At 39.9% G+C, this 23,676-nt stretch overlaps 3 protein-coding genes across 6 annotated transcripts; 2 read left to right on the top strand and 1 right to left on the bottom strand.

Annotated features, from left to right (window-relative positions):
* The first annotated feature begins 243 nt into the window (after positions 1-243).
* On the top strand, positions 244-5,701 carry lamtor1 (late endosomal/lysosomal adaptor, MAPK and MTOR activator 1). The gene is made up of 5 exons (XM_071495683.1): positions 244-488; positions 2,092-2,237; positions 2,352-2,429; positions 3,199-3,322; positions 3,670-5,701. Exons 1-5 carry the CDS (start codon positions 447-449, stop codon positions 3,760-3,762), a joined length of 483 nt encoding a protein of 160 aa, XP_071351784.1. The 5' UTR covers positions 244-446; the 3' UTR covers positions 3,763-5,701.
* On the bottom strand, positions 5,375-8,612 carry lrrc51 (leucine rich repeat containing 51). The gene is made up of 5 exons (XM_071495681.1): positions 8,148-8,612; positions 7,987-8,065; positions 7,311-7,516; positions 6,968-7,116; positions 5,375-6,303 (listed from the first exon to the last, which is right to left on the bottom strand). The coding sequence occupies exons 2-5, from the start codon at positions 8,036-8,038 to the stop codon at positions 6,168-6,170; spliced, it is 543 nt and encodes a 180-aa protein (XP_071351782.1). The 5' UTR covers positions 8,039-8,065; positions 8,148-8,612; the 3' UTR covers positions 5,375-6,167.
* A 155-nt stretch (positions 8,613-8,767) lies between these two features.
* On the top strand, positions 8,768-23,327 carry numa1 (nuclear mitotic apparatus protein 1). Of its 4 annotated transcripts, none has more exons than XM_071495677.1 (25): positions 8,768-8,949; positions 9,059-9,131; positions 9,248-9,333; positions 9,523-9,596; positions 10,169-10,257; positions 10,342-10,416; positions 10,532-10,625; positions 10,783-10,942; positions 11,401-11,540; positions 11,713-11,824; positions 12,274-12,391; positions 12,668-12,808; positions 13,042-13,155; positions 13,312-17,388; positions 17,568-17,777; positions 17,949-18,133; positions 18,543-18,680; positions 19,107-19,212; positions 19,568-19,766; positions 20,367-20,503; positions 20,840-21,133; positions 21,401-21,502; positions 21,659-21,964; positions 22,892-22,934; positions 23,197-23,327. In XM_071495677.1, exons 2-24 carry the CDS (start codon positions 9,093-9,095, stop codon positions 22,901-22,903), a joined length of 7,008 nt encoding a protein of 2,335 aa, XP_071351778.1. In that variant the 5' UTR covers positions 8,768-8,949; positions 9,059-9,092; the 3' UTR covers positions 22,904-22,934; positions 23,197-23,327. The 4 variants fall into 4 exon arrangements, with proteins under 4 accessions (XP_071351778.1, XP_071351777.1, XP_071351779.1 ...); XM_071495676.1 differs by having other exon boundaries at positions 22,889-22,934; XM_071495678.1 differs by lacking the exon at positions 22,892-22,934 and having other exon boundaries at positions 19,107-19,188.
* The last annotated feature ends 349 nt before the right edge of the window (positions 23,328-23,676 follow it).

Below are 23,676 nucleotides of genomic sequence, written 5' to 3'. Positions count from 1 at the left end.
AATAAGCACAAGCATCCCATAAAAGTTGTGTAATTTGTGTGTAAATGAAAGTTAAGAGTTTCCCTCCGAGTTTTCATTAAACCAATTTTCTTGAATGTCCCCATATCTTGCTCATATTTATATATATATTTTTTTACTTAATCGTGTTTATTTATGTATTAATTTAACAAAACTCACGGTTGAAATTCACCCCATCACGTGATGAAGGCCACGGCCACCTCTCAAGTACCGGAAGTGGTCGTTGTGTTGTTGCACCACAGCTGCTGTCATGTGATAGCTCGACCGAGGAGCTGCTGTTGACAGTAGCTTCCTACCTTTGGAAGAAGCTGAACTACAACCACGCAGGAAAGACGTTTTATGTTGGTCGGAGAGGATAAAACACGGCTCCATTTCTGACGGAGAACAGGGAAGCTGGGGTTGTGTAGCTTCGGCCCTCGGACGCTGCCATGGGTTGCTGTTACAGCAGCGAAAACGAGACCACAGAGCAGGTAGCTGTTAGCCGCTAGGTGGCTAAACTGTCCCGATAAACATATGATGGGTTATTAAAGAACAATATATGTAATATCATTTTATTCATATAGGGTGTTTCATAGGTAAAAATGCATTTTAGTAGCTGTGTCGAGGTTACCAAGTGATCGTTGTTTTGTTGGTTTAAGTTATATGACATCTACAAAGTAGCTTTAGCTAACTAGCCCAAGCCTTTGGGTAAGGCCTGGTCCAAAGCAGCCTGTGAAGGTGGCACATAGATGAGAGATGATTATAGATAAGAAGAGCAGTCCAGATCTGCATACTTAAAAAACTGCACACATGGCAGCGTATTTTCGGCCACTTTTACGACCAGCTGGATATGTTAGTTTATGGCTCAGTTAGTTATATTCTTTTCTTAAACCTGTAAAGTACTGAGATACTATAAAAGTACACAGCCACACCACCAACAGATGTGAATGATATTGTGGATACGATGTTTTCGATTTGTTCTTTGTCATATGACTCCAGATCATTTGCTATTTTTAATTTGCGGAAACAAGTCGGCTTTACCCTCATGCACAATATTTTCCTCATATTAAGTTTATCTGAACAGTGGCAAAAGGAGTGCAGTGGAAATAATGCTAAACCTCTCTGTCTGCTACACCCATATAATGCGTATAGTTTGGAAATGTAGCTTTTTGTTTTTTTTTTGTTTTTTTTTTAAGATAATCATCACATAACCTCAGTCAGAGATGTGCTGTTTGTTCAAGTCAGTGTCAACTTGATCAGTTTTAATGAGTCAGTTAGGTTTTACTGGCATCCAGTGAACTAGTGTCTGATTAGTTTGAACTGATTTTCTGGTGTAATTAAATTTAGAGACGATGGTCGGTTGACATAGGGATGTTCATATTGATTTTTTTTCCTGATAGATAGCCGAAGCTCTTCAACCGACAAGATTAAAATGTACTACTTAGAATAGACGAGTGCCTGTGACCCATTAAACATACAGGTACACAGGGGTTAGAGAGGACCGGAATGATCCGCAGTGTCTTCACAGAGTGAGAGGCAGACACCCGCTCAGATGGCACTGCTGTCCCAGCCCAGGATATTTGAACTGTTTGCCTGATAATATTGATCGGTCAAAATTATTTTTGCAGGGTAACAGTGCAGCTGCTAATTATGAACAACTCTAGTTTAGTAACTCGGTTCATGACACCCTTAATGTTTTGAGTGGAAGAATGGCAAAACTGAACTCAGAACATGCTCGACAAGACTTGTAGTGATATGTGTTGCCATATGTGTTGTTGAAAATTAACTGGCATGGTTGTTAAGCTGATGTTTCATATTTTTCTCACAACATCTAATTGTTGTGTTGTAACATAACACTTTAATGTCTGCATCCAGTGGAGAAACCGCTGTCAATGGGTCACACAGTACTCAATTGTTTCATCTCATAGTCTTAATTATTATGATTTTGTCATGTTTAATGGCATGCTGAATTGAAAAATGAACATGTGCATTCTTTTGCACTCCTTTCTTTTTACTGTACAACTATAATACCATTTGTTAAAATGCCACTAGACGTTCTCATCAGCCAGTTATATTCTGATTGACCTGCTCTAGGACCCTGATGAACGTAAGCCGCTGATCCCCCACCCGAACCCTGTCAGCAAACCTCCAAATGGGACCGACTGGATCACTACCAGCGTCCCATCAGCACGGACAGATGAACAGGCCCTCCTTACATCCATCCTCCACAAGACAGCACAGTAAGACTCCTTCATACAACCATAGATGAGCCATATTCAGCATGTGTTTCCCGACAATAAATCAGGAAATCATCTGGTCCTTTAATAAACCTACCATTATTTCCTCTCTGCCAGGAACATCATTGATGTCTCAGCAGCTGACTCTGTCATGATGGAGCAGCATGAATACATGGACAAAGCTCGGCAATACAGGTATGTGGGTGAGCAGTTACGTAATAATTGTTATGGAAGGCTGTCGCTCTTCTGAAGTTTTTGGTTTGTTTTTTGTGTGTGGTATGGGAAGGGTAAATGAATGAGATGAATGTCAATGTGTTGTGTTCATCGGGAGATGGTTGTCATCCCCAAACTAAATCAAATCAATCACTTCAAATCAATTACAGCCATATAATGGTAACATTCTTAGTTTACAAGATGATGGGCTTAACACTGTGCTATAGCTGGTATGTGAACTTACTGAGGTGCTTTTAGGTGTTGTGTTTTTTGGTTGTATCTCAAATTAAAGACTGTGGAAAAGTACATAATTTGAATTAATGAGATGTTCTGATTTTTTTTTTTTAAATACTACTGATTATTTAAATACTACTGAAAAGAGAGCCACCTGTATATCCAGGGGCATATACTAGTTGGTAGGTATACCTCTTGTGGGCTGGAAGAATGAAATTGTAGATAGCATTTGAAATTTCCACATCAACCCAATGGTTCAAGACTGTGGCAAGGGAAGTGATTTAACAAAAAACTGAAACAAGTGTTACCTTAAACCTCAGATGCAATGACACCTAGAGGAAGTTTGATTATGTCTAGCAGCTACTGTTATACTGAAATATAGGTGCAGATTAAATTGCAGATTCTCAGGACACAGCAATCAGTTTCTAAACTGCAGGGCAATGACAGGGCAACAGCTCCAGTAAACTTCTGTTTTTTGTTTTTTTTTTGTTGTTGTTTTTTTTTTTTTTTTTTTTAGTACAAAGCTGGCTGTGTTGAGTAACAGTCTGCCCCAGAAGAAAGCTCTTGCTCTCCCTTCCCTCACCAGCCAGCCCCATCAAGTGCTTGCGAGTGACCTGGTGCCATACTCAGATGTTCAGCAGGTAATCATACACTAACACACATGGTTGATATGTTAGCATATGTTACCAGCACCGGCATTGCTTCTTGTGATGGGAAATTTCCTTGGGTACATTAATCATCATGGAAACAGTATACTACACGTGGAACTGTGTGGTATTTCAGTCTGTCGGGGTGTGGCTAAACGTGTGTCTTAAAATAGATCTTAAAGGCATCAAATGCTTTTCTGTTTTTACTATTTTAGTTCATCTAATATTCTGTTGGTGGTTGGTTGATGTGAAATCAGTCTTGTTTTTCTCAGTGAAATTGGCAATTTGAGTGAGTTTGTACACATCACATAAGCTCTAACTGTCTTCCTCCTTCTTTGCAGGTGTCCAAGATAGCAGCTTATGCTTACAGTGCAATCTCTCAAATCAAAGTGGATGCTAAAGAAGAACTGGTGGTCCAGTTTGCCATTCCCTGATTCTGCGACTCTGGCCTGCATATTGTTCCTCCCATACCGCTCTCTGTGTCACTCCTGCATCCTCACCCTCCAGCCCACCCTTTATTAAAACATCTTGGTCCTTGTGCTTCTTAGCTATGCCTCTAACTGCTACAAAGACAGAGACGATGTAGGTTTGCACCCTATGGCTGTCCACTAGTGTACTTAATTATGGGTCAGTGGCAAATTGTCATCATGGACAATGGAAGTAGATGTAGATGGCCCACTGGGGTGTGATCTCATATTTACAACAACCAGGCCCTCTTTGTATGTAATGTGTGGATCAGAGGTTTATCAGAACCAGCTGTGGAAAAATCATTGTTCATTCTTCTTGGTGATCTCTGATCTTTTTAAACGGTTGTCTCAGTGTCTTTATTTTGTTAGTTTCCCTAGCCTGTGCTTAAACAAGGCCAGCTCTACTCCCCAGACTGTTATCCAGAGGCATGGAAGAATGTACAGTATTTTCACCATGGACAGAGCTGTAGGATTTTTGGCACAAGGCACTGGCTGTTGCTGTATTTACTTATATACAATCTCTACTCCAACAAGAGAAATCATTCATCTCTCTGGCATGGAATAACAGATATTATCACTGTACCATAGGTGCAAGTTCAGTGGTTGAGTAGTTTAACCATTTACAAGGATAAAAAACTTGCAACGTGGCTTAAAGTTTGCACTTCATGTGTCTTTGACTGCCAGCTCCCCAGCACAGCAAGAAATACGGAAAGATCAGAACAAAAAAAAAGAAGAATATGTTTTCTGTTAAGATTAAGATGTCATTATAATTTAAAATGTTATAATACCATAGTCATGATGTGTGCTGGCAAGATCTGAGTATCAAACATCCCACAGTAATCTGGTTTCACTCTGCATCAACATGAATCGGTAAACTAACCTGACTTGGGTAAATTTCATTTCGCTGTAGTAATGTTGTAACTGACAGTGAAACAGGTTGGATTGGTCATTTGTTGTTCAGGGTGTAATCCGTTATCCTCGTCGAATGACCTGTTTATAGTTTGTGTCCTGTGGTGGGTTAGGATGCAAACACAAGCTGGGTGGGTGCTGGGTGGGCCTACTAATGTCACAGGGGGGCCGGGCCGGCTGGAGCTTTCTTGGGGCACAAGTTCTCAAGTTTACAGACAGTAATTTGTCCTCTGCAATTTTCTAGCACTAAAATAATGAGCTGGTAGACTCTTAAAAATCAAATCCTAGACCTTCACATATTTAATAGCAGTGGAGACATACAGAGATGAAGGGTGTGTCTGGAGGGTGCAGGGACAGACATTGTGTATTCATGCCTTCTTTGTACAGAATTTTCTGATTGAATATAAAAACAGATGATGGATTGTATGAAGTTCTTTTTGTAGAGAGTTCATTGGCCAGGATTGGCTAAAGTCTTGTGGTGATAACAAATGTTTTTATGAAACAGGAACACTTTTAAGGCCTGCAAAGCTTTTCGCTGCAGATTGTAATATGATTGAGTTGTTCATAATAATCAGAAACTAACCATTGTAGCAGTGTGGGGGAGTTGGGTGGGGGGGTGTTAACAGTCTATGTACCACAGCAGATAAAATGATCCGAAACCTTTTTGTGATTATTTATTTGTGTTTTAAATGTATGTTTGCTCTTCGGAGGAGAGCACACGACTGTGCGTGGGCAGTGGGCATGGTGAGCTGCTCTTGAGTCTAAAGGGATGATCTGCAAGGCTGTGATTATTTCAACCACGCAATTGATTTGAGCTTTTTGCAAGGGGTTCTTGGCATTTTTTTTTTCAGTTTTGTTTGTTACTCAAATGTGTAATACTACCTGAAATATGTTTGTAATATCTTAGGCTAGTACCAAAAAGTTTTAAGATTTTGGTTTTTGTTTTGTTTGTTTGTTTTTTTTGGTTTAATTAATTCATTAAAGACTTTCAACATAAGCAGCTGTGTCTTATTAAAGAAATATTAACATCTACATGCCTATATCTGGGAAGTGATTGGTGCAGTAATTCAGAGACCATCGCTGACAATAATAACTCTTTGTTGCAGCGAGATAATCCATAACAAAATTGCTTTCGTGATGTGTCTCAATTGTAAGTTGCTTTGGATAAAAGCGTCTGCCATAAGTACATGTAAAGTATTCCACAACCCACACTCATGTCTGCAACAATATTAAAGAACTGACATGCATCTAGAGTATGTCAGAGCCAATATCCCATGATCACTCACTGTTCATGATCACTGATTGTTTGGACTATCTAATAACAAATTGTTTATTTCAGTAGATAAAATAAAAATGCTAATATGACCAGATATACAGACAAACATCTCATCAGTGGATGTGGAGCACAGGTCATTTGAATGAAGCTATGATTTCAACACGCCACAATGGAGATGAGGCAGCAGTCACTGGAGAGCGTCCTTGCTGCTTCTGCTGTGGTTGTTGCTGTGGTGCCAAATCTTTGCCATGACGCGCTCCTGCCGAGTCACAGCACTGAAGTCCATTGTCTTTAACCGAGGCAGAGCAGAAATCACACGATTCCTTAACACAGAAACACACACACATTTATACATGTGCACGACATAGTTCATGTACATTTTCTGTCTTCACAGAAAAATTCAAACTGAATGCTGAAGAGGTTTCTCTTTGCAAACTTGGCCTTATCTCCACTTTAGTGGTGCAACACATATACAGTGTTAGGAAACTGAGATACAGTTTAGTCAAAAATAAAAAAAAAGTTTGAATCTTCAGTTAAGTGGAACTGATTTTAACCAGCAGCCCCTCTTGCTGTGTGTGTGTGTTTTAAAGCAGTGTTGCTATGCAGACTAGGATGTGTAATATGAGCTTGATCTGCATTTAAGCACCTGTTACAACGTTATGCACCTACAAGCTTGCCAAGCATTCCTGTCTCACACACACACACACACACACACACACACACACTCACTCACTCTACACTTCTGACGTGTATGACAGCATGACGTGCTGACTTTGTCTGCTTTTGGTTCTGTTCTGTATGCAAACCACCAGCAGCTGTGCGTTGCTGCTGGTTGCTATGGTCACTGTGCTCAATAACGTTATGTTCTCAAGTTTTTATAAAGAACCACAAAACAATGTCTGTATCTCACATCTATATTATGGCTAAGCAGGATGTCCGTGTGATGTGTTTGGGGTAAATTTGTTAAAGTTCAAAGAAAGTCTCCACCTGTAAGCTTTGTTGGTTTCTATGACATTTCCATGTAGAGTGATGGTGTGTAGATGTGGCAGTACTCCCAGTCTGTCCACCTCTGACAGAATAAAAATGCTGTTACCATGAAGATACAACACACGCAGCTCCCGCAGCTCACACAAAACCTGGAACACAAATACACATATTCACTCATATTGCAGACATTTAATCTAACAAGAGTCACTCCCTCATTAATAAAACAGATGTAAGTGATGCCCAGAAACAGATATCTCTTTAAAACATACAGCAGCTCTATAATTGCTGCTACAATAAAATCAGGAAGAATGCAAACAAACAAGGCATACAAAGAAAAGCTCACATGGTCTATATGTGTGATTTTGTTGAATGAAAGGTCCAGCCAGGCGAGCTGTAATGGCTCAGCCAGGAAGTCGCTAACAGTCCTTTGGAGGTTGTGAAGGTCAGTGATGTTGTTGTTACTGAGACGCAGTGAGCGGCTTTGGTACTTCATCTTTGAATTTCTCTTTAAAGGCCGCAGGCCACTGTTTGGTTCCTCTGTCCATGCATCTGAGACCACAAGTAAAATAAATACCGTGAATACTAAGTACTGGCTTGTTGATTTGATTGATCTTGCAAAACATTTTATTTATGGTGCACTCGGTTTCAAGGGCATCCAGACTTATTGATCAGCTTATTAAAGATCTTGCATTGCAGTCATTAAGTGTCCAAAAAAACTGAACATACAGAAATGAGAGGAATGAGTTGTTTAGTTATACTGTACATGCATTCAGTCGATCAAATGCTTCACATTTTATCTGAGAGAAGAATAATACAGTCTGTATGTGCACGTTTATCAAAAAAAACATACAATTATTGATATATTCTTTCTGAAGTATAATTAAGTAGCTATGCTGCAGTATACTGTAGGTGCAGCCATTTCAACTGTGGAAATGTTAAAGTGATAGTACGGAAAATAAACAATAGTGTAAAGTACAGTAAGGAAAGAAAAACCTTAGAGGAATATGACAACGCACTACCTGCCAAACTGCTGATGTGTTTAAAGGATAAATCCACAGGAGCTCCATACATATTCACACCTGTAAGAGAGTCACTCACCTGTGGGAGGACAGTGACGTTATGATAAATTACAGTGGATTGAACAGACAGAGGTATTAATCATGAAAATCATTTCACTTACCCACAACAACCACAAATAGCAACACGCCACTTATCTTAGGTTATTTGGAAAGCCCAGTGTCGGTTTAGACACAGTTACCTGTCCGAGAGACAACACAACACGTTTCCAAGGAAACGACCAGGTACGTTATGGGATTTGTAGTTAGGTTAGAATACGATTAAATTACGCTTTCTAACGTGATTCCAGTACAATATGAGCATTTGGAAAAATAAATCGCCATAATAAACACACGCAAATAGTTAGTGGTTAATACTTGTGTGTGTGTGTGTGTGTGTGTGTGTGTGTGTGTGTGCGCTTGCTTGCTGGGAACCCGTTTTTATTTTTGACACATCTTGAACGGCGTACGCCAAAATTCAACAGGGTCGCAGTCAGTACCCAGCGATATTATAAAGACGGGTTTGACTAACATACCGACACAAACATGAGGCAAAATAATAATAAAAAAGAATTTTAACGTTGAAAGACTGAGAATACCGGATGAATTTGAAACTTTATTTTAGCGTCTCCTCCCCGCCCACCCCTAGCGGACCGCCCCGGCGTCAGTAACGAGCACACTGTGTAGTTGACGTACGGCCTTTAAACCAATCAACGTCGCCTCTTTTCTGACGCGTCGATACATGGGAAGGGATTGGCTGGTTCAATCTCCACAGCCCTTTTTGAATATTGTGCGGTGTCTCATGGGCTGTTTATTTCACAGCTGTAGCCTCATGTAGTCAGACGCAGTGACTGTAACTCTTTTCAGGGAAAGAAAATACACGGAAATACATGCACAGAAAAGTGGCCAAAGCCTTTGTCTTTTAAGGTAAGTCACTATGGACGGACGTTTGTTGACGGTAACAACCGCCGCTGAATTAACCTCATTGTTAGCTTGTTGACACAAGCTTGTTTAGACGTTGTTTTTTCTTTTCCAGATTGAAATCCCTTTGAGATAAAGGGTCAGCTAAGATGGCGATTAACTTGGGTGTTAAAGCTCTTCTCAGCTGGGTAAGTTGTTGTAGTAACATTTGCTGTATAGTGTAAATGTGTTGAGTCCAGGAAGGCTAATTAACGTTAAATTGTTGGTTTTGCTTTTAACCTACTTTTTAAAACTCTGTTTACAGGTCAACAGCATAAAACTGTCCGACCAAGAAATTACTGTGGCTGATTTACAAGATGGGACGATCTTATTGAAAGTTGTTTATATACTGTAAGTAGGAGCAGTGTTTTGAAATGCTTGGTATGTCTAACCAAGGGAAGGGTCATTGAATGTTAGCCAGCCTTACATTTCATTTTAAACATGACCTCTCCTGTAAGTGGGTTCTTTTTAGTGTAATGGTGGCTGTTGCTTGGGACAAACCTCTCATTTTAATTTTGTTTTGCCTTTGTGCCATCTCAGGAAGAAGGAACCCAACCCCTGTTTCACTCATTCCATTGAGGACCGCTTCAAGCTCATTGCAGACTTTGTGGAAAGTGAGTTTCTTTGCCTTTTTTAAAAGAAAAAACGGGCTACATGTTTACCAAAAGGTTGTCTTAAAGTCTCCTGTTTCACCAGAGACTGGGAATGAAGTATCACACCGTTTAGCATTTTAGAGCACTACACTTTTCCTTCCTCCCCCTGCTTCCAGTCATTGTGCGAAGAAAGGATCTTCCAGACCTGTCACTGTGCTCACTGCGTGTGTGTGTTATCTTTTCATATGAGTGTGATTATGACAGCAAGCAAGTTTGATGTATTTTTTGTTTAATGTTACCGTAGAGGGTCAGAGTAATTTAATTCCTGGATTAAAAGGGCTGTTTTTGCTGACATCTTCTGGTTGAAAATTTAAAATCTTTTTCACCCTCCAACACACCTCCCGACACTGTTGGGTGCGGTCTTGATTGTGCCCTCTTGCACCTGTAATTGTGCCAGACAGTGATATCAGGGTGTAAAGAACACACCCTGAGTGCCAATGTTTTGCTTAAGTCGCTCTTAATTTCTTGTGGGCAGACAGATGTTGAACATTGCTGTCCTGAATGAACCCATCTTTATCTGTTTTGTTTATCAGGGGATTGCAGATATAGTGCAGCCAAAGGCACTTCATTTTCTTGGGACAACATAAGAGATGGCATCAACCTAACTGTAGAAATTGCAAAGGTAAAAGACAAAGAAGAACTGATTAAACAAAAAAAACATAGACAACATAGATCCATTTTGATTTATTGTCTGTAATATCACCAGGTGCTTTTGTTGCTCGTTTACCATGACATGATGAATGACCGCTGCACTCTGAACATGTTGGAATGTGATGCGGAGGTAAGCAAAGAGCTGTTTTTCTGATCTGTCTTGAGGCATCACTTTTTATTCATCATGAGTTGTGTTGTGCTACCATTTAATTCTGTACCAATATATTCCCTATCTTCTCTGTTAGCGCGAGATAGCAAACTTAACTGGTTCCTTCGTGATTGAGAACGAAGGCTGTGTCTGTCTGAGCAACGGACTTGAAGCCTATTTAGCAAGAAGACGTAAGTCACAAATTAGAGTCTTCCATTTCTTGGTCATGCTATATTAAGAGAAATTAATGTCATACACAAAATGCTGCTGTATAACACAAGCTGTCTGGTTTGTATTTACTTTGCAAGCTGTAAAATTTGTCAAAATCTATCTCTCCATAAATTAAAGATCTGCCCGTCTCCCGTGAAATATTTGAGCGATCAGCAACCACCTCTACCTCCAATGTGTCGACAATCTCCTCGCTCTCAGATGAAGACTCCCCCGTCTTCCACCGCACACAGAAAATCACATTTGTTGACATGCAAACTGTGGCTTCTTCCTCAGTCAGGTATCAGCGTGGTTTTAAATGTATCCAGCATGATGCTTTATCATATTCATCGAATGTGAATAAGACCATTTTACAATAAATGTTAATCGAAAATCTAGTTTCTTGAAATAATGTTTCATGAGCATGGACAAACTAACTTTGTTTTCCTATGGCATAACGGATAATAACACAGCATATCTGTGTGGTGTAGTGTCATAGAATGAGACATTATTCAGTTTAAGCTGCATATCTGAAGGAAATTATAGAAAGCAGCTTTGATTGTGTTATTTGTAATGAAAACCTATAGTTGGGCTTTCTGTGAACATGAGAGAAGTTTAATCCACCAGGCATTGCTAAACCTGCAGTAACTTTGTCTGATACACATACCATATGTAAGTCACTCCTTGTCCAAAGTCTATTGGATGTTAGGATTTTGATTATAAATCTTTACTTTGGCTTATCTGCTTTTATTCCCACAGCAAGTCTCCTCTGCAGGATATTATGAACACCCCTAAATTTCAAATGAGGAAGATGCAACGACAGATGATCAAGGAGAGAGACTACAGAGATGGGTTGGAGAGGGAACTGGCCAGCAAGATTGCACTCATTGCAGAGAATGGTACAGCATTTAAGTGTTTGTGTATGATTGAAAATTTGATTTTATTCCTTTACATCTAATGTTTTGCAAACTTTGGGTGTTCTGTCAAAGTGCTACTGTAGTTAACTAGATGTTTTCTGCTTAATAATTCCTTTTTCCTTTTTTATATTTTTCTTTGCAATATTTTCTTCAGAGTGTCTCATTAACCAGTTGCAGTATCGCCTGGATAAACTGAAAGAAGATCAAGGTGATCAGGAGCAGGTTACCAGGGAACAAATCAATAAACTCGAGACCATAAACAACACGTAAGTATGCAGGACAGAGCCACGTAGATTTTCTTTAATTGTGGTAAGCCCTATTTGCATGACAGTGATATGGACACCTTTTACAACAGGTAAAAAAAGTTTTAACCTCCACAGCCGGTGACACTTTCCAAACTGTTGTTCCTGGAACAAACTGAGCTTGTAGCCTATAAATTACAAAATATAGTTTTGTTCAGGCTACAGCAACATTTTGGACATATATGAATGGGAAGTAAAGGTGTACATTTATTGCAGCTCCATGCAATAATATAGTATGTGTCATGTATCTTTACACAGCAGTATAATTATTTTTGCAATATTATTATATAATAATTTGGAACATGTCTCACATTTTGTATGTAGAAGAAAATGTTAAATACATACCTAAGTGTTTCTAAATACTAAGACTTTGGTGGAAAAGTAAAGAAACTGCTTTGCTGTTTTTTGTTTAGGTTACAAATGCGTCTTGATGAGATGTTAAAGCAAAATAAAGACCTCAAGAGTACCTCCTCACTCATGGAGCGTAAAGTGGACGAGCTGACGGAAGAAAATGGTGTACTTTCCTCCCAGGTAATGACATTTGCAAAGTTTCTCTTGTACAAGAATCTTTGACTTCTCAACTAGGACAGGATTAGCAGTCAATAACAGTAATGCAAGTCTCACATCCTTGAAATTATTAACATTAGCAAACTTATCTTGAAGCTCACATATGAATATGTTGGTGGGTGGTGGGTTTGGCACTCGTAGCCACTCTTTCATATTACATGGAATCACTTGGCCGATGTTGGGATCAAAACTTTCACTGAATACAGACTGTAAAGCCTTTCTTTTTCATATTTTTCTTAGATGAGAGCAGTGTGTTCACAGCTGGCCATCTTTGAGGCAGAAGTTGGCATGCTAACGGAAACCCAAGCATCCGCTCAGGAGGAATGGACAAGCAAAACAAGCCACCTACAGTCTGAGCTCAACCAAGCCACTGCCCAAAAGGTAGCTTATATCCTGACAGAAGTTGTGTAGTAACTATTTTTAATTTAGTGTTTAAATTATTCAAACCCATAATTATGTTATATAATAATAACATTTTATAGTTTAAAGGTTGGTTCACTGTTGTATAAAAACACTACAAAAGGTGTCACTTGTTACGTAATACTCAGGAAGAAACTGGGTTCTATCTACACAAATGGGCTATAATGTACTATGCTATACTTATTGTTTCTCAGGAGCTCCTGACTGAACAAATTCAGATCCTCCAGGGAAAGATTTCCTGTTTGGAGGATGAAATAAGCAGGGCCTCTAAGGAAGAAGTAGGAGAGAATATGGGGCATGTAATGGAGGTAAAGTGCATACTTCTATATAAAAGTAAACATTTTTTATTATACAAGGAAATTGAACTTAAAAATGTTAGTTTGGTAATCAAGTGTGCATTTTCTCAAAATTTTAAAATCTATTTTGGATTAGATGGTTACTATTTTTTTTTCTTAAATTGCCAGAGACTATTGGAGACTGAGATCAGTAGTTTGAAGAATGAATTGGAGAGCACATTGTGCTCCCTGAAAAAGGCAGAGGTGGATATTCAGGCCAAAACACAACAGCTAGCGGAGTACCAACAAGACATTGCTCAACAGAGAGAGCTTCTGAAGCAACAGAAATCCCAAACTGAAGAAATGATTCAAGCCAAGGATGAAATGTTGGACAAGTTGCAAAAGGAGATCACTGAGCAGAGAGCAGTCCTTCAACAAGAGATCCAGGATCTCAAGCTTCAACATGAGCAAGTTGAGCAGCAGAAAACTGAGCAAATGACCAGACTACAACAGCATATTGCTGCTTGTGAACAAGAAATTGAAAAAGTAAAAGAAACTAAGAAAGAGAAGGAGGACCTTCTCCAAGAGACTGAAAAAAAGGTAAAAGATCTTGAGACAGAGTTATCTGCTGCCAGTTCTCTCATGGCTCATAAAGACCAACAAATAAACAGTCTTAAAGAAGAAGCTGGTGTACTTACAGATGAAATGAAAAAAGTGAAAGATGAAATTCAAGCTAAAGAGAAAATGCTTGCCGAATTACTTCTGGAGAAGTCTAATGAACAAGAAATTCTTCATAACCAAATCCAGACCTTAACAGTCCAAGTGGAAGACCTAAACTGGTCACTCAAACAGGCTGAACAGGAAATTCAACTTAAGCAAGACCTACTAGCTAACACCCAACAAGAGAATATCCAAGAAAGGGAGGTACTCCAACAGCGGGTTGTAACCTGTGAAGCGGAGGTTCAGAAGCTACATGCAGATATGCATGTCAAAAATGAGCAGCTTGATGCACTAAAGAATGACAGCTCTCTACAGTCTGAATTGCTGGAGCATGAGATTAAATGTCTGAAAGGCCAAGTAGAAGATCTGAATAACTCTCTGAGAAAGGCTGAGGAACAAATTCAGACCCAGGTAGCTATGCTAAACAAGCAAGAGCTGGAGAGTGCTCATCAGAAGGAGCTTCTCCAGCAACAACTGACTCATTCTGAGGATCAGGTCAGGATCATGAGGGAAGAGATCCAAGCTAAAGAGGAACAAATAAACGTGTTGAAAAATCAAAGTTCAGAGCAGTCAGAACGACTACATCAAGAGATCTGTGATTTAAAGAAACAAATGGAGTGTCTTAGTTCCTCATTGAGGTCTGCTGAGGAGAATTTGCAGTTGCAGGAAAATCATTTTGCCAAACAGCAATTACAGAACACTGAGCATATGGAGGCACTCCAGGCGCAGTTAGTAGTGTCTGAAGATGAGGTGAAGAGGCTACATGCAGAGATTCATGCCAAGGAAGAACGGTTGGTTCAGCTAAAGACTGAGACTTCTGCAGACTCTGAATTACTACAGCAGGAGATTGAGAGTCTGAATAAGCAAATACAAAGCATGACCAATTCTCTTGAGATCGCCCAGGACCAGGTTCAAGCCAAAGAAGATCTGATTGCCAAGCAGGAGCAGGAAAGCTCTTTGGAGATTGAGGCACTTAAAAAGCACAGTGCAGTTCTTGAGCAGGAGGTAAATCGGCTGCGGGAGGAGATCCAAACTAAACAAGGTGAGGTTGACATGTTAAAGGTTGAGAACTGCAAGGAGTCGGAAGTGCTACAAAATGAGATCAAGACACTAAAGGATCAAGTGCAAAGTTTGAGTGAATCACTGAAGACTGCAACAGAGCAGGTTCAGGCTAAAGAAACTCTGCTTATTCAAAAGGAATTGGAGATTTCTCAGGAAAAGGATACGTTTCAGAGCATGCTGACAACATCTGAAGAGGAGATGAGAGGGCTTAGGGAACAGATCCAGGCTAAAGAGGACCAACTAGTCACACTAAAGAAAGAGGGCTCCATACATTCTGACATGCTACAGCAAGAGATCAGATGTCTCAAAAACCAACTAGATAATATGGTTGACTCTCTCTCAAAGGCAGAGGAGGAGGTTCAGACCCAGGTAGCTATGCTTAACAAGCAAGAGCAGGAGAGTGCTCATCAGAAGGAGCTTCTCCAGCAACAACTGACTCATTCTGAGGATCAGGTCAGGATCATGAGGGAAGAGATCCAAGCTAAAGAGGAACAAATAAACGTGTTGAAAAATCAAAGTTCAGAGGAGTCAGAACAACTGCATCAAGAGATCTGTGATTTAAAGAAACAAATGGAGTGTCTTAGTTCCTCACTGAGGTCTGCTGAAGCGAATTTGCAGTTGCAGGAAAATCTATTTGCCAAACAGCAATTACAGAACACTGAGCATATGGAGGCACTCCAGGCGCAGTTAGTAGTGTCTGAAGATGAGGTGAAGAGGCTAAATGCAGAGATTCATGCCAAGGAAGAATGGTTGGTTCAGCTAAAGACTGAGACTTCTGCAGACTCTGAATTACTACAGCAGGAGATTGAGAGTCTGAATAAGCAAATACAAAGCATGACCAATTCTCTTGAGATCGCCCAGGACCAGGTTCAAGCCAAAGAAGATCTGATTGCCAAGCAGGAGCAGGAAAGCTCTTTGGAGATTGAGGCACTTAAAAAGCACAGTGCAGTTCTTGAGCAGGAGGTAAATCAGCTGCGGGAGGAGATCCAAACTAAACAAGGTGAGGTTGACATGTTAAAGGTTGAGAACTGCAAGGAGTCGGAAGTGCTACAAAATGAGATCAAGACACTAAAGGATCAAGTACAAAGTTTGAGTGAATCACTGAAGACTGCAACAGAGCAGGTTCAGGCTAAAGAAACTCTGCTGATTCAAAAGGAATTGGAGATTTCTCAGGAAAAGGATACGTTTCAGAGCATGCTGACAACATCTGAAGAGGAGATGAGAGGGCTTAGGGAACAGATCCAGGCTAAAGAGGACCAACTAGTCACACTAAAGAAAGAGGGCTCCATACATTCTGACATGCTACAGCAAGAGATCAGATGTCTCAAAAACCAACTAGATAATATGGTTGACTCTCTCTCAAAGGCAGAGGAGAAGGTTCAGACCCAGGTAGCTATGCTTAACAAGCAAGAGCAGGAGAGTGCTCATCAGAAGGAGCTTCTCAAGCAACAACTGTCTCATTCTGAGGATCAGGTCAGGAGCCTGAGGGAGGAGATCCAAGCTAAAGAGGAACAGATGATCCTGCTGAGGACTGACAGCTCAGAGCAGTCAGATTTGCTAAATCAAGAGCTCCAAAGTTTGAAGGAACAGGTGCAGACTCTTGGTTTCTCATTAAGGAAGACCGAGAAAGATATGGAGTCAAAAGAAGATGTGTTGGCTCAACGTGACGAAGAGATTAAAAAACTAAAAGAATCTCAGAGGGACAAAGAGAGCCTCCTCCTCAAGGCTGAAGAGAAGCTCCAGATCTTCCAGACAGAGTGGTCTGCTTACAACACACTCGTGGCTGATAAAGACCAAAGTCTCAACACTCTGAGAGATGAGGTGGCTGCCCAAGCTGACTTGGTACAAAAAGCAAAAGAGGAAGCTGAAGCCAATGAGAAAATTCTGACTGAGATAAAGGATGAGAGCTCCAAACAGATAGATGTTCTTCAACATGAGATCCAGGATCTGAAAGGGGAAGTGAATAACATTTCTCTAAAACTTCTGGCTAAGGAGCAGATGTTACTTAAAACTCAACAGGAGTCTGCTCAGCAGATAAGCCACCTCCAGCAGCAGCTCGTCTCAGTAAATGCAGAGCTGAGCCAACTCAAAGAGAGACATGTTGCAGACCTCATACTGAAAGAGGATGTACAGGAGCTGCAGGTGGCCACTCTCAGGGAAAAAGAGACTCTTGTTCAGGAAAAAGAAGTGCTCATGGCCAAGATACATCAGGCAGAGAAGGATCAGAAATCTCTGGAGAAACAGCTTGAAGCCATGGCCTTTGAGAAGGAAAGACTTGCTCAAACCAAGCAGGCCATAGAGAGAGAGAACACAGCCTCCCGTAAACTGGAATCTGTCCTACAGCAAGAACTGGAAAGCTTAAAAATAGAGAAAGAGAAACTCTTGAAGGAGAATGAAAAAGCTGAAGAAATTGAGAAGCTCAAGAGAAACCTGCAGGAACAGCTCTCAGCTAAATCAGAGGCTGCAGAACACTACAAGGCACAGGTTTGTGTACCCACAAAACAAAACAATGATGGTTCACATGTATCTCTGTGCACATTTCATTTTTTTCCGTCATCACATTGTCATGTACATTGTTGGTTTGTTGATGTGTTTGCTGTCAGATGAATAATCTGGACAAAAACACTGATACTAAGAACTGTTTTATTATTGCATTGCCACAGATGGAGAAAGCAGTGAGTCATTACAATGGCAAAAAGCAGCTTCTCCAGGAAAGCCAACAGGAGGTGGCTGAACTCAAACATTCCTTAGAGGTTAAAGAAAGTGAAGTAAAGGCTATTACCACGGAGAATAAGCTACTTCAACGGGATTTGGAGAAGGCCCAAACCAATGAGAAAAACCTTTGGAACACAGTGGCCAGTTTAAAGGCAGAGGTTAGTATTGTGTTCTGAAGCATGAGGAGAAGTGAATACAGTTAGCAAGATGAGACTGGAACACTATTCAGTTACTGTGTTTTTTAAAAAGCAACATTTACAGTTCAAGTACTCAGGACATTTTTCACACATTTAACCATGATCTCTCTCAAAACATTTCTCCACCTTTAGCTGGCCAATGCTGACCATATCCTGCGAGTAAAGAATAAAAATCATAATAATGAAGGAAGTGTAACAGACTTGTGTTACTCAGATGTTCCCAACACACGCTCAAGTATTCAGACAAGGGTGAAGAGGGCCATGAGCTCTGATAGCCTGGACCAGAGCTCTCTGGAAGACTCTCTGAACAACACAAGGTAATGTTCCTCCCATATAAGTAGTATGAAATCTTTTAGTACTGCACCTATCCCATTATTTGACTGCAGCTATCTCATGATATGATAAAAGGACTACAAAATCCAGTACAGTGTTCAAAAACTCAATCTATCTATCTATCTTAGTGCCTGTCTTTCACCTGTGTGAGTTAGTGTATTTAGAATTGTATAAATGAACTTGACTTTGTTTTCCTAACAAGGAGTGCCCATTATTATAAAGACATATCTTAAAGTTGGCTTTTTAGGCTGCACTTTTTTCTGCACCAACAATGTAAACATGGAAGAAATAAAACCAGAGAAAAGCAAGAAAGCAATAAAATCTTACATCAGAGGCATAGCGGGAATCTGCTGTGATTCCAACCTTGCACAACACTGTTTCTTACCTTTGCAGGAAACTATCAGCACCTGATGAATCAAGCACACCGCTTGCTCGCAGTTCAGAGCGCTTGGCAGCCAAACGACGTGGTCTACAGGCGGAGTCACTGGAAACAATTTACTTCACACCTATAAACAACAGACATATTAACAGGTGTGTCACATTTTAATATGTACTTTAGAAAATTCTGTTGCTTTTTTTTGTTGTATGATTTTTGGAAAATAAGAAATCAGTCCAGTGAGTTTTTATACGTATTTTATACTGTATGTAGGAGTTCCCCCTCATCTGCCTTAAACACCTGTATGATTGGAAAGCAATGCTCTTCAAGACTAGTTGAAATTCTTTGATTTGGCCTGAATGTTATCGATTTTCATATGCGTAACCATGCAGCAACAAATACTGAGTTACTTAAGATGCCACTCCTCTAGAGCTCATTATTGGGTGGTATTTTTTTCAAAAATGGCACAGGTAATTCACCCTTCCCTATGCACAGCATGTTATGTTTTTTCTTTTTTTTCCACAATACTCTCTTATTAATTAATTAACTAATCCTTAATTATTGTTTTCTCCATCACCCAGGACAAGTACAGACAACAAAATGGAACTGGATTCAGCCCGGAAAAATCCAACTTCATCTGCCAAACGGCGCAGGACCACGCAGGTTATAAACATCACCATGACCAAGGTGGCGGAAACTCACCTATGCACTGCATGTTTAGCATGTTCACAGTATTACACACACATGTTGATAACTTTGACCAATCACTGTACATTTTAATAATTATAGTGGTTTGTTACTCTTTCTGAAATAATTGTAATTTTTGAAGTAATTGTTTGGCTCTGTTGATATCCTTGACTAAGACATTGTCGTCTTAGCTATTTTTAATGACCTTTTAGCTTGGTGCAAGCTGCTCTCACTGCGCTCCAAAAGTGTAAAAATGCAAAGTCTGGATGTTTTAGGTTATCCTTTTCCAAACATCCCTAGACTCTCAATGCAGTATCATTGTAACCATAAGTGATTGTTTAACTCTGATTTGTAGAAAACCCCAGGCTGCAGTGAAGGTGATGATACTTTCTACAGTCTGGTCTCAGCTCGCTCCCAACCGAACCTCTCCAGTGCTCACTCTGCACGACCCGTGTCCATGGAGCTGTTTGACACACCTGCCAAACTGACCGGCGCTGCCAGTGACCAACTCTCTAGTCTTCCAGGGTATAGACGGAGCACAATCCATTCACAGAGTAAGTAGATACTTGACTGACTCACAGTCAGAGTGGAAAGGTGAAAAATTGAGAGATAAAGCTCGGGGGGAAAAAATGAAACGGTATGCAGGGCAGGAATCCACAAGTGAAACATGAATGTAATTTCAAACCTGAGATATCCATATTAGCAGGCTACAATGCTATATTTTATGTTATGCATTTTCATTTGGCATGTTTTTCTAAGCATTATTACTTACAGGTTTTTTTTTTTTCTTCGATACACCTTATCTACGATTAAGTGTATTACTCAATCTTTGCTCACTAAAAGTGCAATACAACTCACCCCCACTTAAAACAGCGTGCATGGGTCTCAGTAGTATAGCAAAATTTGCTAATTTGCATCACAAGCATATTGTGTTGATTGGCTGTGCCATGCATTGCACTGCCCTATGTTTCCATCACTGTTCTGTTACAGATAGTGAACTCTGGGGCTTCCCAAATCATGATTCAAATCATTGATGTTTGGCGCTGCAGCTCAAACATTGGATATTGATCGATGGTAAAGGATCAGTTTGACAGTTACAATAGTCAAGATGTGTATGTAACCCCTTATTTTTTTCTGCATCTGTGTGTCTTCAGCCACTAGCACATTCTGTGTGGGGACAGAGAATGAACCAGACGGTGCACCTGAAGATTGGATGAGGATTGCTGAGCTCCAGAACAGGAATAAGGCCTGCCTTCCTCATCTCAAGAGCAGCTACCCTGTGGAGTCTGAGGTGAAGAGAGAGGGACACTTGAATGCACAGTAAACACATCAGGCGGACAGTTGTGCCTACGAATTAAACATATTGGTAGTCAAAATATTGATGAATATAGAAATTTATACAAACTGGCTAAAATCATATTGTACAAACTACTACCACAGCTCTGACCGGTGGTTGTAGCAGCTGACTTTTTGACCACTGCTAGTGGTCGGTGAAAACTCTAGTTTGAACATGCTGTTTTATAATAATGGCAGTTTTAAATGTTGCCGTGTTACATTTTATTGCACCTTGTGCCCTTCATTCTTTTCCCAGTAGTTTGATGAACTCCCTCCCTGTCTGTTCCTCTAGACTGGCTGTGGCAGTGCGTTCATTTTCACAGATGAAGAACTCCGTACAGGTGACCCATCTGACACAATCCGTCGGGCGTCCATGATGCCTGGTCAGCTGCAAGACTCTCTCGTCTCCCACCGGCACTCTCTCATGATGGGACAGTCTGGTGCCGCAGCCAATACGCGTTCTCATCGTCTGTCCTTGATGCCCGGCCAGCTGCCTTCAAAAACAGTCAGCTCTTATCAGCTGAGAAGCCCGAAAGGCACAAAGCGGTCTTCCTCTACTTTGTCTGTACATCAAGCTTCGCCTGAGGTTGGTTTGTATTAATATTCACACACATTTGTTACATCTTCTGTTAAACACACAGTTTTTCTGTGTATTTTACTTTTTTTTGTTCAACTTTAATGTTTTTCTTAGCTGCATTTTGCTTTAATTTTAGCTTGCTCTTCAGTCAGTCATTGAAAAGTCACAAAATTACACACATGTTAATGTAATAAAAATATGAGCCAAGCTTTATAGATTTTACTTCATGATGCTATGTGTCTCTTTTCTACATTTGTTTTTATCTCAACTTGACAGAAAAAGGTGAAGGCCAGCTGCTTCCCGCGGCCCCTCACCCCCAAAAACAAGAACGTCAACAGTGGACCTTCCAGCTCTCAGCTTCGCCCTGCTCTCAGCCCAGTGAGTGCAATACATTCATGCATGCGCACACACACACCTAGAATTTGATGGTGGATTGAAAACACAGACAAAAATATGAAAATCTTCATATTATATTTGAAATATTATGGGTTTTCTTTTTTGCATGCAGCAGTTTCACATGTGTTTTTCTCTCAGGCTGAGCGGAGGCAGTCTATGATGTTCACTATTGACAACACCCCTAAAACCAACAACTATCTGAAGAAAGGGCTGAACAAACTACGCAGCTCCACCAGAAAATCCCCAGGAAAAAGTACAAAGAAGTCGCCTGCTCAGACAACTGCGCGCAAGTACCAAGAAAACATGTCTTCGGGAAATTCTAACAGTAGAGTGGGACGAACAGGCAGAGCAGGCAGCTTAAAGTCACCAACTAAAGGACAGAGAACTCCACAAACCACCAGCAGGACCGCAAAGTCTCCCGGACTGACAGCTAGTGCTCGCAAGGTAAACAGAGGCAAATCCATTCAGGGTTTTACAGGGCACACTTGAATAATCATTTTTAACTTATCCTGTGCAGTTTTCTAATTAAACTTGATCTGCTCATGCCAGCATGCTGCTTGCCATCTACTGGCAAAGGTAGGAACATCTGCTTAGATGGAGTGCAGGTGTCATATGAGGCAGCAAGTATGTTGGAGAATTTCTGTCTGCTGCAGGTAGTGGGGATACTACTACTGCTATACTACTACATGTAAACTTAAATTCTACTCTCTGACAGCTTTTAATTGTTGGCAGAGACAATACAGTAACTTTCTCATTTGGTATTCAGTCATGATGAGCCATATGAGATGTTAATAGTCTGGATTGCTTACTATTCTGTTGGTAAATGTGGTGATTTGTTCACTTGTTGCACAGTGCCAACCATTCAAGTTGGTATAAGCATCTTGTATTGTTTTGTCTGATAAATTAAAATTGAAATGGTATAGCTGGAATAAAACCATGAATTGCTTTATTAGTTGCTTTTTAAAACTGACTGCTAATCAGCAATGAAAGGCTGTGTTGTTGTAACACAGTGGTCCTTTTTCTGGCATGTCCCCATCAGAAGCTGAAAAAAGTAAATTTGCCCTGATCCCACAAGTTTTTATTTTTAATCAATCATGAACAACAATAGAGAAAGCAACTAATAAAATATGATCCATGTTGAATTTTAGTGAAATAAAGGTCAGCAATAAACAATAGCATCAGCAAACCCTTGCTGGTTTTATTTCCCTTACATAAATCATTTCCATTCAACTTTAATTTACTTCATATTTTTCCCCTGGTCATCCATGGCCCTCCCCCAGCCCCGACCCTAATTAACTACTAGTTAAAGAATTTGCCTGGAATGTGTGTTAAGTCATTGCATCTCAGTAACTACTAAACTTTTTTCAGAAGTCCGTCTATTAAAGAAGGAAAACCTTGCTGGAAATCATAAAAGGTCAATAAGTCATTTTTATGTAGTTTATGGGGATTTGGCTCTTATGACAGTATTTGTTAAAGGCTGGTTGAGGGTTCTCACATTATGGAATATTAACTCATGGTGTGTTTCTTTTGTCTACACATATTTTCTCTAAGTTAAACACTAACAACAAAACACTTACGTTTCAGCTTTTACTGAGTGTCAGTTGCATATTGTCATTAAATGTATCTCTCTGTGAGCTTTGGTTTAAACATTTTCTTTTTCCTTTTAAATCCCACAGATGATGAGGAAGATCAAGGTGTGAGGACAGTTCTTCTTGATCATGCTTCTTTATTTGTTTGTTGTTTTTTAATCTTTTATTTTTCTGTATTATATTTACATGTTTCTCAATAAAAACATTTACATGACACATTCAAAAAAAAAAAAAAACCTGCTTGTTATATGCTGCTATAAGTGGAATAAGTGTTTTTTAAAGAGGGGAAGCTGGCTCTCACTTTTTTTTTTTTTAGTTTGTTTGAGTCTTTGTTGCCCACTTGTTAGAACGAGCTGAACTTTTTAATTGAATCGTTCATTACATATGAAGTCCTGTTTGAAATATCTAATGTATTTCTTACATGATGGATACTGATTCCAGTACACCAATTTAAATATATGGTAAAATGCAATACAGTTCAACAGCAGCACCAATTACATCCTCAAGAATGATCATGAAGTTGAATCAAACCTTTGAAAAAGTTTTAACAAAACCTGATAATTATAA

Source organism: Trachinotus anak, unplaced genomic scaffold (genome assembly GCF_046630095.1).
Source record: "Trachinotus anak isolate AG129_WGS33_773 ecotype Australia unplaced genomic scaffold, CSIRO_AGI_Tana_v1 ptg000014l, whole genome shotgun sequence".
Classification (NCBI taxonomy): Eukaryota; Metazoa; Chordata; class Actinopteri; order Carangiformes; family Carangidae; genus Trachinotus; species Trachinotus anak.
The sequence above is the reverse complement of the archived record's forward strand: the minus strand, read 5'-3'. Positions and strand labels throughout refer to the sequence as shown.